General features: G+C 31.5%; 1 protein-coding gene across 1 annotated transcript; it reads left to right on the forward strand.

Annotated features, from left to right (window-relative positions):
- The first annotated feature begins 1,018 nt into the window (after positions 1–1,018).
- LOC126857951 (choline O-acetyltransferase-like) lies at positions 1,019–15,942 on the forward strand. Its single transcript, XM_050607888.1, has 8 exons — positions 1,019–1,156; positions 2,291–2,520; positions 3,783–3,994; positions 4,205–4,327; positions 6,450–6,654; positions 7,246–7,317; positions 8,747–8,947; positions 9,623–15,942. The coding sequence occupies exons 2-8, from the start codon at positions 2,386–2,388 to the stop codon at positions 9,827–9,829; spliced, it is 1,155 nt and encodes a 384-aa protein (XP_050463845.1). The 5' UTR covers positions 1,019–1,156; positions 2,291–2,385; the 3' UTR covers positions 9,830–15,942.
- Positions 15,943–15,948: the final 6 nt, after the last annotated feature.

Here is a 15,948-nt window from a genome sequence, read left to right on the forward strand (position 1 = left end):
GGGGCTACGCGGAGAGTGCTCTCCTTTCTTTTCAAAAACTAACGCAAATTCGCGGAAGGCCACCGCCGGTCTTCTTCTTAATAGCGAACGAGCCCGTCTCATCTCGCGAGCAAGAGGAGATATATCCGAAAGCGAGGAACGATGTGTTCTTTGGGAAAATTAATCCTGCTCCTGTATGGTTTTTTGGATCTTCCAAATCTTATTTTTTCCCCCGCGAAAGATTTAAAAACGCAAATATGCAAATGTAAGAATTATTAATATTAATTATTAATTATTACTTTTTTTCCTGATTAAGAATTTCAACAAATCAACAAATTGCATTTACACACGCTTCTATTTTTCAAATATTTTTATATCAATATGTATAAAGACTATTTGCGTTTTAATTCATTTATATGACAAAGAGAAATATGCAAAAATAAATTACTGCGATGCAAAAATAAGCTTTAGACTTTGAATAGATCCGGACTCGAGGTTGAACGTGCGAAATCCAAGGACGGTAAAACTATGCAACCGCTCTGCATGGCTCAGCATTATCAAATGTTTCGGATTTATCGGCGACCCGGTGTAAACGTCGACGAGCAAATTATTCTGGATAGAGCGTCCTCCGGCGATCATATTATCGTCGCGCACCATAATCAGGTAATGAAGTGATTCAGAATTGAACAATATTGTAATCAATGCACGCGCCAAACCCCCTTTTACTATTTAAAGAATTTCATTTATCGATTAAATAAATAACGATTAAATTTATTATACTACTGTTTTATTTATCTTAGTTAATTAAAAACTCAACTGTTTAATCTCTGTATCATCGATATTACAATCAAATAATTTCATGCATAATGCCATAATTTTTGATTATTTTGATGCAGTTTTATAGCGTGCCGGTAAGAGCATCCGATCGAGGTCGGATCACTGAGGCCGAATTGGTCCAACAATTATTAAGGATTATGGAAACCAAGGCTGATCCCAGAACACCGCCTGTTGGAATTCTCACGACCGCGAAGCGACCAGCCTGGGCGAAAGCGCGAGAAGAGCTGATTAAAAGTGCGTGTAATATTGTATTTAAAAATATCAATTAAATACGATTACACACATAATCAATTCGCAAAGAGAACATCGTACTTTAAGCGCTTCATTCAGGGATTCTTACGTGAGTAAATTTCAAAAGAGAAAAGCGCGATCCTAAAAAAAGATTGTCAAAAATTTCAACTATTAAATATTTATTAAAATAATTAACTATTAATTATTTGATAATTAAATAGGTTAAATAAAAAAAAAATTGTGTGACTTTCCAAAATTTTTCAAGAAAAACAACTTCGTTCTACAGTTTGCTAATTTTCTTAATGTATCGCTATATTAGTTGTCTGAGAAGGAAGTAAAACTTTATTGGTCCATATACATATAATTTCTTGTAAAAATAAACTCAGAATAATTTAGTGAATGTCAGTTAATCAATTTAAATTCGTGAAGCTCTACATGTTACGATTTATTCTGTCGTTTTAAAGAGGAACATGATGATCCAGTTACCCAAAAAATAGCCCGGTCGCGTCTTTAGTCGACCCTTGTCGCCACGTGCCTACCCTCTCGCCATAATTATCCGCTCGCGTTCTCCGCTTCACCAATATTCGCAATATTCCCATTAACTCTCTAACCCGACCTTGCTCAACGGGAATCTACGACCTACCTACCTACCTACGCCTACAAATCGAATAAACGGCTGGCGGTAACGAGTTAACAACGACTTGCGTTGATTAATTAACGGCGGGAAAATCACGGATAGACAACGAAAGAGATTGTAGTTCTCGTTAAAGTAAAAATATTCATCGAGTTTCTTGCGTTATGACTCTAAATCTCGTCAGCGCAAGTGCGTTGTTGTTTCACACGATATGTATATATGCATACTGAAATTAATTAAACTTGCGTTACGTCATTCGGATTGTTATCTTTTTCATCTCGAGGTGAAAAAGATGATTTTTATATTTCTATATATAAATGTGTGTGTGTGTGGATGTGAATATATGTTACAGCAAAACTAATAAAAATTTTTAAGATATACACATCATAAGTATATATTTTAAATTAATTTAAAATTTAATTTGTACAAAGAATCTCTAATTTTTAGATTTCAAATAAAATTATAGAAACCAAATTTTCTTTCAAATATTTTGGAAAATTAAAATCCAAATACAACATATAACAATATTGCGAATATTACACTCGGTGGAAAAATCGCAATATCGCCGTAACCAGTCAGAATTAACGAGAAATTACAAACGACTTCTAGACGAGCGCAATCGTCACAATCTAGAGCTGTTGGAGCGCTGTCTATGCATCGTTTGTATCGACGACGATGTGCTGCCAACCACGTTTAACAATCCCATGAAGAAGGAGGACCGATGGATCGGCGATCGAGATTACGCGAACGTGCTTCATCACGCTCTTCACGGCGGAGGGTCCCGGCACTTGGGCGCGAATCGTTGGTTCGACAAAACTTTCCACGCTATTCTCGGCAAGGTATGTACATTTTATTTAACAGTTAAATAAACAGGTCGTTAAATAAACAGATTAAATATAATATTAATTAGCGTACGCAACATTAATGACAATTATACTCAACGGCCGCACGAAATCGAACTCCTGATTAATACAATGCAATTATGCGCACAAGGAGTTTCAATCAGATGTAAACAGGAAATATGCAAAATGATATATACCCGATACGCATAAAATATTGCTATTCGCAATTTTCGCGAGTCCCAATCAAATACACGTAACAATCGCGTTGGTTATCTATGTATTTTCCGCGGATACCCTCTCGGACGAGTTGGATTTATCACTTTCACCGGTACCAAGACCATCTTTTGATATAATTGATGTCAGGGTTCACGGACAAAGTCGTTATTCGTGAATCTGCGACTTACGACATCGCGCTTTCATATTCCGCGCGATAAAATATCTTTTAACTTTTTCTGGTGGCAATATTTCCTAGGATAAGGAAAATAATGATATAATTCAATCCAACTTAGTATCATGATATTTGTAATGAAGTAATTAATTAATTTGTCGCGCTAGAGATACGATATTTGTTTCTCTATCTATATTTTTAGTTTATATTTGCAATGATCAAATTATATAGATTTGTAAATTGTATAAATTATGTAAATTAATGTAAATGAGGCAGTATGATTTGTTTCTTTCATATATTGTATATACATGTTTTGTACATTTGTATGTTAATATTATTAATAATAAAATTGTATTTTAATAACTACTCACACATAATAAATGATATATATATATATATATATATATATATATATATATATATAAATAACATTAATAAATAATGTTAACATACAAATAGACAATTTAAATAAAGAAGGAATAAATTAACCTTTCATTTATATTAATTTACATAATTTACACAATTTAAAAATCTACGTGATTTAAAATTGTATAATATGTTTATAAATAATGGATAAATTATAAATTTTAATTATTTAATATATATTTCTGTATTATATATTTACACTTAAATGATTATCATTTTTTCCTCTTGTGTTAATCATTTTCTCATGTTCCATCTAAATTAGAATCTTTTGCGTATTTTCTATTTTCACATCAATAAAACAATAATGTTATTGTTTAATGAAAATTATTATATAGTTTCTAGTATTTATAAGAGAGCTTTTAAGAGAAAGCTCATTATTTTAGAAGTTTATCATGGAAAATGTTACCGATTTATGATTTTTCCAAAACAAATCTTTCTAACGCAGGATGGAATGTGGGGATTGACGTACGAGCATTCCGCTGGCGAGGCACCGGCCATCTTCAAAGCTTTCGAAGAGTTAACCGAGAAAGTGGACTCTATGTCCCCACCGGATGAGAATCTAGTACCCTCACATCTTCCGGCGCCCGAAAAGCTGGAGTGGTGCCTCACCGAGCAAAGTCTGAATGACATCAGAGAAGCCATGATGAACTTCGATGCGTGAGTACTCGCAAGAAGATCACGAAGGCTCATCATTTATTTCTCTTTATAGCAAATCCAATTCGTAAAAAAATTGACTCTAAAAAATTTTATCTTTAATCGTTGATTCATAACGCAACATATTGCGTATTTGATTATTTTTTAATTGAAAAACTCCTGTGCGTAAATTTGCAGCCACACAATCAGAATTGTTGCATTTTTATGTTTCAGACTGGTCGAAGATTTGGACCTCTGTATTTTGTGGTTTGAAGATTATTCCAAAGATTTTATAAAATCATGCCGAGTTAGTCCCGACGCGTATATACAATTGGCGCTCCAGCTGACGTATTTCAGGTAAAATATTTAAAATTGAAACAATGGAATTGTCCTCTTTAATTTTTAATTCATACACTTTAAAATTTTCTTCCATCTTTTATATTTTGATTATATATAGTCGTTCTAACCAGATTTTAAGATTTTATAGGAAATTTAATTCTGAACAAAAAGTTTTCTACAAACATGGGTCGAAAAATACTTTCTTAAAAAGCACAAAAATCTCTGAAATCACGGTTATTTTACACATTTTTACAAATATCAGAGAAAGCATGCGTTTTTTAACAAAAAATACCGAAACAAAAATTGTAGAGAATTAAATTATCTTTCAAATGAGATCAAAATGATTATAATACGTTCCATAAATAATTAAGTATTTTTAAAAAGTTTTACTGTTGATAGCAGAAAAAAACACTTTTTTATACATTTAAAATTAGTTATCTTAGAACCTGTGGAACATACTACGAATTATTTTGATTTCATTTGAAAGATTTAATTTTCTACAACTTTTGTTTCGATATTTTGTGTTAAAAAACGCATACTTTCCTTGATATTTATAAAAATGTATAATATAATCGTGATTTCAAAGATTTTTGGATGCTAACTTTTTAAGAAAATATTATTCGGCTCATGTTTATAGGAAACTTTTTATTTAGAATTAAATTTTCTATAAAATCTCAAAGTCTAGCCAGAACGTTTGACTCCACCTTATATACAACAATATTAAATTAAACAAATATTTTAAATTACAGATCAATTATTTAATAAACATCTAATATATCACAGAATTTATCGTTGTGTTAATTAATCGGACTTGCAATTTGACTATTTTATTGCGCGTTCTGATATTTAAATCATTAAATGATAAAAGTTGAATAATAAAACATCGGACAAAATATATTTAATTTTAAGTATTTTTAAATAATTGTTGGCTAAAAGTGAGAGGGAGAGAGAAAATTAATTATAAATTACATCAAATTATATCCCGATACTGGTCGCGATCGCGTTTAGAAAATAAATTTGATGGAGCGTTTCGCACTATTACATTACCTTTCGAGTGTCGCCATGCGAATGATAAGACCGTAAGTCTAATACATCAACAACAACGCGCTGATGTTTACATTGTCAAGGCCGAATACCATATAGATAAATAATTCGCAACCGAAAATATTTTACGTACTATGACGTATATACAAACGGAATATTCAATTATATAAATATTTTAAATTATAGATCAATTACTTAATAAACGACTAATATATCGCAGAGTTTATTATTATATTAATTACAAGGACCTGCAATTCGATTATTTTATTGCGCGTTCTCAATCCGAATTATATTTAGTTCGTCGGAAATTCGAACGATAAAGCATTGGAGAAAATATATTTAATTTTAAGTATTTTTAAATAATTGTTGCCTACAGAGTAAAACAAAGAAAAAGAGAGAGAGAATTAATTATAAATTACATAAAATTATATCCCGATACTGGTCGCGATCGCGTTTAGAAAATAAATTTGATGGAGCGTCTCGCACTATTACATTACCTTTCGAGTGTCGCCATGCGAATGATAAGACCGTAAGTCTAATACATCAACAACAACGCGCTGATGTCTACACCGCCAAGGCCAAATATCATGTTATTGATAAATAATTTGAAGCCGAAAATATTTTACTCTGATGTATATATGATGGGCTCAAATGTTCCAGTCAGACTTTAAGATTTTATAGAAAAATTAATTCTGAACAAAAAGTTTCATATAAACATGCGTCAAAAAATACTTTCTTAAAAAGTTGGCGCTGAAAAACCTCTGAAATCACAGTTATTTTACACATTTTTACAAATATCAGAGGAAACATTGCGTTTTTTAATAAAAAGTGCCAAAATAAAAATTATGTTTATAGAAAACTTTTTGTTTAAAATTAAATTTCCTATAAAATCTCAAAATGTGGACCAATCATGTATAACGTTTTGATAGTAAAAGATATTATATGTTTATATTTAAAAAACATATAACATCTTTTATTTTTCTCTTCTATTGTTATGTGTCAAATGTCGGAAAGTCTACAAGTATCAAAATATCGATAAATTAAATTTCGTCTTTCGTCATCACGTGTCAGCGAAATGATCTTGCGATGTTCGCAGACTCTATGGAAAATTAGTGGCCACTTACGAGAGCGCTGGTATCCGGAGGTTCGCGTTGGGTCGAGTAGACTGCATCCGGGCAGCCAGTCCGGAAGCCCTAGCGTGGGCAAAGGCCATGTGCCAGGGTGATCCTCGCAGTCAAACGAGTCAGCCCAACAACGCCGTAGACGGGAGCCCCAAAAGAGTTCAGTTCACCATTTACAGTGTAACTGAAACTTGGCATTTTTCCTATGCGATTCTCGTGTCGTGTAACACACACAACTCGAGTACACTCGACAGAGTTGCGACAAGGTCGAGCGGAATGCGTTTATTTATTTACTTTATTTACTTTTTAGCTTCGTTATTGCCTTATCTTTTAAACTGCCCCATACCCATTGCGTTTTATAAATAAATAAATCTTATTTATATATGAGTTATATATTTTGTATAATTTTTTATGATAATTTATGGATAATTTTTAATTAAGAAAACTGTTTGGTTGCGCAAAATAACGAAACCTTAATTATGTATATATGCTGGTATTATAAAATTAAAAATAATGGATATTATAATAATTAAAAGTGCGCATTTGCAGAAAATTTTCTTTACGACTTAAAAGATTGCCAATTAAAAATATTATTTGCAAAAATCTTCGCATATTTTCAATCGGCAATTTCTTAAGTCGATAATTTTTTAATTTTGCAAACGTGCATTTTTAATCATTATAAAATAATTTTATTAAAAAAAATCATAGTAAAAGACGATTATATTCAAAGACATTGTTATTTATGTATATCATATGCTACGTTTTTTGCAGTGCTACGAAAAGTTTCTCAGTGGTTGGTCACATTGTCCATTTGCATTGCCAAATGGATCCACCTATGAAAAGGTTTCGATTTACGGGCTTTCTTTTTATAATCGTGTGTCCCTTGTCTTTTGTTATCAAAAATTGAATATTTTTTTAATTTAGATTAAATTATTGTTATTATATATTTGTTGTCGTCAATTTTATTAACTGATTATTTTTCTGTAATATTTTTGTAATTACACGCTTTGCTATTTATTATACTATGTATATTCATCTATAATGTGCACAAAGATATTGCTGTGTGAAAATGTTATGAGTTTTCGTACTGGTAAAAATGATTTATATGTATATATGTTATTTTTATTTTTAGATAAGAGCAACGTTTTTGAATCACTTATATTTTTTAATTATATTTAAATAATGCTTTTCTTTTTAAAAAAGTTTACATTTTATCGTATGACAAAATTCCAAAAGTTCCAACGTAAAAATTCCAAAACAAAATAGAAAAAGATGCAGTTACAAAAGTTTCTATTATTACTAAGTCAAATAAGATTTACAAATTTAAGCGGATGTGCCGGACGATAAACGAAAGAAAAAATAAATATTCCTGAGAATAAAAACAATCAATTAGATCTGGCCGCGGTACAGTTTCGTTTTTCCTGCGCGATCAAGTGTTTAGACGATCCTGGAGAGGCCTTCTCGAGAGCCTCGGGCAAGTTTCGCGAGGATATTCCGTTTGTTTCCCTTACACGATCCACCCTCGTTCGGCAAAATACTGCGGCAGCGAGCTGTTGTTTCTCATTTACCGCGCTCTATTGTTTCCCCTTTAGCAGTGTGTTGTCTCAGCCGTTTCTCTTTCCTCCATCGTCACTTTTAGACTTTCTCATATAATGGATGTTCGTTATAAATATATTCCTTTAAACAAACGCATTTTTTTAAACTTTTATTAATTTGGTTTATAAATTTGTATTTGCGCTTAATATATCTTAGATCTTTCATCGGAGAGCTTAATTATTTTATCTATATATATTTAATTATTTTTTCCGTTCAATCTAACTTCTACTTTAATTTAACTTAAGACATTAATCTCCATAATCTCCATCCTTTCACGTTTGATGTTGCTTTTGTGACCGTGACATTTCGCAAGCAGATGGCTTATCACACACAAAATGTCGTCTCTACGTCTTCACAAAATAATAGTAATCACAGAAGAAATTCACTATACAAATAAATTATGAAGGAGAAAAATTATCATCATTAATTATAGCAAAAAAAAAAGATTGGCTCACGATTCATTAAAGAGTGCATAAATAAAATTTGCCAAATATGTCGCAGAAGTAAAATAACCGTCCAATTTACATGATTAAAATACAAAATGTAATAATTCCTTCATAATTTCCCTTCGAACGTTGTCGTTCGACGTGTATCGCGAGAATCTTCGACGAAAGAAGAAAATCGTAAAAACGATCGCTAGACTCAATTGATTATTGCTTCCGGCTCGATTCTCCAGACGGAAAGGATCAAGGAGCTGTTTGACTTGGCGGTGCAGAGGCAAACCAAGGAAATGAACGACAACATATACGGCCAGGGTATCGACAACCACTTGATGGGGCTGCGTTACGCGGCGAAGGAGGCCGGCGAGCCGATGCCGGACGTCTTCACGGACGAGGCTTACGCAATCGTTAATCATTTCGCTCTCTCAACATCACAGGTCAGTGATCTCAGGGTCGATCGTCTTTCCGAATCCGTCATCGGCGTCAATTTCACAAAATTAATGACACATTCTTGCCCCATCCAATTAAGCTCTCGATATTTGTATGCATATATTTCGTAAATTATTTATTATAATTAAAAATATATCTGCGATTAAATATATCTGAGAAATATTCGATATTGTTGGTTTCTCTACGAGAAGAGGACGACAATAATTTAAAATCTGTTAGTAATGCATTTTCCTTTTTAATTATTCTATTACTACGCCAATGCGCTTCACAAGGACCGTTATTTAAAGTGGTTTGTTATGACGAAATATAAGTCAAGATCCCGGACATATCATAAGCATCTTCATATACAGATATATAGTTAATGATTTGGACAGTTCGAGGTCGATACGATCAGTTTGTTTAAGAAAAGTGATGTAATTATGTAAGAGCCACGTGTGTAAGATTCCAACGTGGCATCAATATCCAGTTCAATATCGTGAAATTTTTTTCAAAGCAACATTTTATAAAATTTAAATCTTTCAATCCATTCATCTTGAAATCTATGCACATGTTTTTCCAACAAAATATCTTTTTTTTAGCTCCATTAATAGCACATCAAAATCTTCACTTAATAAAAATGAAAATATATATTCTTAAATATGAAGATAAAATCGATCTTGCAGGTGACCACGAAAAACGACGTGATCGTCGGATACGGGCCGGTAGTGCCAGACGGTTACGGATGCGCCTACAACGTAAGGAAAAACGGCTTCATCTTCTCGGTCTCGGCCTTCCACAGCGACGGCCAGACCAGCGCAATGCAATTCGCGCAAACGCTGGAACAGAGTCTACGGAATATGGCGGCTATGATAAAGAATTCTAAGAAGTGATAAACGTGACAAACACATTTACGTAGAGCCGCACACAGTCTCTCCCGTTCATTTTGACGGGATTGCAAAGATGAGATAGAAGAGGGCGAGCTTTTCGCAAATCAGGCACGAGGGTGGTTCGAAATGCTAATCGAACCCACAAAACGCACGTTGGATGACATTGAAGCCGTTCGATTCACGTTCATTCTTGGTGTGTTTTGACACACGCTGTCTCAAAGAAGACTTTACAAACGTATAACAAAAACGGCATCTTTTTCTTATTTTCGTCGTATCATATCGTCTTCATTGTCAGACTTCAAAGTTGAAAAAAAGGCAATTATTTTGCATAGATTTCGGTAAATTATCTGAATTTAATTTTTCAATGTGAAGGAAACGGAAGCACAACTTTTAAAGCATTTTTGCACGGGGGGAAAGTATTTGTCGAATAGATTTAAGAAATGCGAACGTAAGTGTAACGCAAAGAAATTTAGGAACTCGTTCCCGCACAATTCGTTAGACATATCGCTGGTTTGATATAATCTTTAGAGAATATATAGAAGAAAAATGTAGCGATAAAGGAATGAGCATCGAAGCACGCAAATTCATTGAAAGCTGTCGTAATCCTTAAGGTATTCTTCGATACATGTGGTCTAATAGAAGAGATCTCTCTCTTGTCTGTTTTTTAGAGGAGATTGCATACAAAATACACAAACACACGTGCGTGAACATAATTTCGCATTATTAGCGAATTAAAGATTTTTCAGCGGTAGCCGTCGTATAGACGAGTATGTTGTAGATCGTTTTAAAACTCTAGTCCGCTCAAGGAGAGAAGAGTAAAGTTTCTTCGAGTGTTATGCCCGAGCGCTGGAAAAAAAATCGCTCTAACACACCCTCTTCTGACACGTTTCGTACTTTCTTAGAAAGCTTATATAGTTTTAAGAATACGTCGTTTCCTCGATACTCGTCAATCGACTTGTTGAGTGCAAGAATTTCCTCCTCGAGTGTCGAGAAAATATTGTTCCTATATCTTAAAGTACGAAAAAAAAAAAGATATTGCATTTTTAATCTTTTTTCGTCGCAACAAAGTCGACTCTGCAAAGAAGAACTGTTCAAGCCATCTGAGAGTAAAACTATCCGCATTATACCTCGTTTTATAATATAACGATTCGCTTTTCTCGTGTAGTCGTCGTAAAATCTCTCGTAAAGTCGTCGCATCATTCTCGTCCTTTGCTTTCTTTTAATTTGATCGAATAACCAAGTTATTTTTTTTTTTTTAGGGATATGATCAAATTTGCAAGATTTCGACGGTTGACTTTATACGATTATCGCAGACGTAGCTTTCCAGCGCGCGGGGCTCGTTTACCGCAGGCAGGAACACTCTAAATGTGGCCAATCTCATTGTACGTTGGCGCCCGCACAGTAAACTCTTGTCCAATTCTTAGGTAGGTCGGCGGATCGCGCCACTCGAGATTATCAAGAGACAGGCTCAACCGTCGACGGTATAGCTCTATCTGTTGTTTCTATCGCGCTATTCTTCTACTTCCTACGATTTACAATTTAGATAGCCGATTCCCGTACTTTATCAGAGATTGAGATCGATGATATTGTAATTAATTATATGTACAACAATTAAAATTCAATGATAATTGCATGTGTAATTAAACTATTGATATAATAGTTGTATATATAATTCTTTGAGATTATATTAAAGTTATATATATTGAGAGAAAGATGAGATAATCTGTCTTTTGTTGAGATTTCAGATTTTGCTGCTAATATGCGAAGGTGATCTCATTGAAATATGACCGATCTCAAACCTTGATATTAATACGTGCTGATCTCACGAATTAGAGGAGATAGATCTCTCCAATTCTGCAATTTAGACAAATTTATCGCTTGATGCGATTCCTATGTTGATATTATTACTGCTCGTATTAGGCCGTGTTGATGTGATGATGGTTTATGGAATATGTATTATTGTTGATTCCAATGGGAATTTCTAATGAAAAGAGGACCAAATGAAAGCGAAAAAACAAATTAAATATCCAAATTCGAGCCATCATCATAATAATTTTCTTAATAATTAGCAATCAAATAAAAAAAATGGCAAATTAAATTTTAGCAAAAAAATACAATTCTTAGATAATTTTGAAGAAACTGTAACAAAAATTTAGTTTGTGAGTCATAAAAATATATAATATACACATATATATATATATACAGTTAAAAAGTAATAAGTTGCAATAATATAAATATAAATAATCTCTTTCAATATTTTTTGTAGAAGAAAATTAATTTGAGATCAGCTAAAGAATCTGCAATTAAAAATTAATAAATTGATAGATAGCCAATCTATGATATAAAAAATGTTGGCTTTTTATAAAAATCTATTACATATCTAAGATATATATCAGATAATATACATAAAATTCTTTTTGTATAAAAACAACTCTTTCATTGATAATCCCATTTTTCTCGACAATAATGCACTTGAATTATCTCACTAGATAGAAGTAAAAAAAAATTACGCATTTCTTCGGCTCTATGATTTAGATAATTTAGATAATTTAGACAATTTGTTGCGCTCACCCTGTCCTCTCGTACTGGGGTGTTAATGTTATCAGTAGTATCACGTGATTGTTCCAGTCGTAATGGCAATTCAGAATAATTATCGAAAAGAATCGTCTCGTCACGGATTATAAGATAAAATGCTTAAGTATTGCATTTAATTAGTTTCTTAATTCTAGTCGATCAAAATATAATTCTAGTTAATTGTTAAAGAGAATGAGAGAAAATCGATTCCACGGAAAAGACTTGGAACGAGAAAAATTTTTTACCATCAGAATTGTGCAAGAAAAAAAACAACTACATTATATCGTATCATGTGATGTGTCATCATAACTGATACTTCATGCATTTCTGATAGTAAAGAAATTCTTAATATTCTTGATATTTCAAATCTTCATTTTCTCCATTCTTATTTGTATATTATCATCGTTAAATATGATAGATCTGTTGACGTTATTTTATGATAATGTGTTAAAATCTTGTTTTTTAGATTTGTGCATTAATGTTTTGTTAATTTTTTTAAAGAAGAAAGTGGATCACCTTGCTCTTTCAATTAGAAATTTCAATATTTTTGTCCGGCCTTAAAGTCAACCCTGAAAATATTCCATTTCGCGTTATTCCGTCTCTCCTCAACTTTTTCTACGTTATTATTGCTCGACTGATTCGTCAGTATTATAAATCACGTCTTCGAATTTTACGAAAATTAATCGCATGAGAAAAAGGAGTCGGGACATTTATCATTCGCGAGATGTACGAGAGAGCACGGTGCTTCTTCGTTATTGTTAGAAAAACGGTGAAAAGAACAAAATATATATATATATATAATGTGTGTGTACATTATATAACACGTGCGTTCGAAAGTATGTACATGTTCTCACGTATGCAGGGTACAGCCGCAATATATGCAATATATATTGAAAATATTTTCGGAGCGAATCGCATCGATATTTGAAAAAAGTGTTTCAATGTTTAATTATAAAGTTTATTATGTATATATATATATATATATATATATATATATATTTATATATATTTCCGGTGCGACTTGTTCCTAAAATGTATTTCCTCTCTTCCTCCCTCCTCCTCCCACTTGTTTCAGTTGCACCCTGTATACGTACGATACAAATGCAAATGTTCTCTATATTAGATATAAGGGAAAAACACAAATCCTATATACACTACTATTATTAGCTTAAGGCCAAAAAATACGATTAGAGATACTTTACTTATACATATCGCGAGAAACTATTGTGATCGCACTTTTGCGGCCAAGAATATCATACGCATATCAGGCGAAAGCCAACGTAGCGAACGATCTTATTTCGGGATAAGATATATCCTGATAAATTGATAGAAACGCTTACGGATGTAATTATAAATATATAATCTGAGAGTTCTCTAAATATAGTAGATTAAAATATATATCAGTATGTTAAATTATTCGTTGTTTTTGGAGTGATCTCGCATTGCGTGAACCGTGATACAAAACGATAATCTATAATTCTTTCCGCGGTATAAGTACTGCCATGTTTAATTCTGAAATGAAAAATAATTGCCAATAAACATTGATATTAATTTAAATAAATATTAAAAATACAGGTTTAATGTTAAATAAAAAGATAAATACAAAAGAAATGTTTCTGAAATAATTGGCAAAAGTAATGAATATCGAAAAAATAACAGATATCTGAAACTACTGCAAAAGTTCTTATATAATTAACATTAAAAAATATTTCTCATAGTTCCAAAGATCTATAAATAATCGGTGTATCTATAGTTAAGCGTGATGGAAATATTATTTCTATAAACACGTTGATTATTAGAAAATATACACTTTAACATATGCGTTAAGACTGTTAATGTTAACGTCACGTTAGATGATAAAGCGTGATAAGAATGAAAGTATATGAATATATAATAATAGCATATCTGTGAAAGTAGTATTAATAGTATAAGATGTAGGATTCATTTTATGGAATTATGAGAAGTGAATAAAATAACTTTATAAGAGCAATTATAATATGCTCTTTTAAAATATTAGCTAGAAATATAAAATATAAAAACTATAAGTATCAAGGTTCACGTATGCGATTTTTTATGTGCGAAGGTCGCTTTCATTGTTGTTAAATTGTTCATAAAAAAATAAGTGTATATATATATATATATATATATATATATATATATATATACTAATTTTTATTGTATATTTACTGAGCTTTTTCAATTCTTCGATCAGTGCTTGAATTTTTGCAAGACTACGAAGTATAGATGCTATTCGATGCGAGAATTGTAGAGGCACATGTGAGAATAATGTTATACCTAGCATAATAAAAGCTACTATAGGTAATCGCTTAAATCAGTTTTTAAAGATCTTAATTTGTATCATTCTTATCTTCAATTTCTCATGTATATATATTTATCATGTATAATATATTTTACTTCTAATTCTCTTATCCTGATTCGTCTTATGTATGTTGCAATCTTGCTTTCAATTCTTTATATATTAAATATCGCAAAAAAATAATATTCATGTATTATGTAATAACTGTGTTAAGTATGTAAAATACCATAAAATTGTCAAATATCATAAAAATGTTAATTATTTTGTGTTAAATTGAACAATCTCTTCTTTAATATTTCTACAAGAAATTGTTAACTTTATTAAAAATGTTTGCTCTGTTATATTCCGTAGTATCATCATGAATATCATCGCGATATATATCATATATTGCAACATTGACTCTGCGATCCCCAAACTCTCTGCATATATGTATATATAATATATCTAATTTATATCTCATCTTTTTATATACATTTTCAGAGAGTTCATCATATGATAAATGCAAAAAAAAAAATTAATTCTTGTCGTAACTGGATATAGGTATAATATAATACATACAAAAAATAAAAAATAAGATCTGATACACCATAAATACTGAAAAATTAAAACAAACTATGATTTCTAGATATATTTTTGACGCCATATATTATAAATAATTCATACACAACCCAATAGTTTATATAAAAGAAACTCTGATGCAAACATATTCAATTTGATATTATAATCTAATATTTTAAATAATTCATATACGATTTTTTTGCACAGAGTTTGCACACAAGCTATTGGGTAATTTATGATTGATTTTAATCCTTAAGTGAACAATTTAGTTCTTTTTATTTTTTGCAATTGAAAGAGATTATTCAATCCTTTTGGCTGAATTTACCTATTTAGCTAATATATATTTAATACATTTTATAGATTTTTGTTAAATATGTACATTAAATATATGTAATTATATATATGAAATGTACAATCAAAATTTGGTCCTTTTCTTAAAGATAAAGAGATTGTTCAGATATAAAGATTAAAAATCATGGCGTAAATTATATACCTTTGTGCGTAAAACGTTCGATAGATAAACGAATAAGTACACTCGGCTTTCCGTTTGCGCGGAAAGTATACACAGCATACCTCCGTTAAGTAATTGATCCACATCAAAGTATGTTGTATCATCACGTGTGTACACGTTTCCTTGTGCATAAAAATAAACTCCATTAAAATAACAGTTGCT

The sequence above is a fragment of the Cataglyphis hispanica genome, chromosome 23 (genome assembly GCF_021464435.1).
Source record: "Cataglyphis hispanica isolate Lineage 1 chromosome 23, ULB_Chis1_1.0, whole genome shotgun sequence".
In the NCBI taxonomy this organism is placed as follows: Eukaryota; Metazoa; Arthropoda; class Insecta; order Hymenoptera; family Formicidae; genus Cataglyphis; species Cataglyphis hispanica.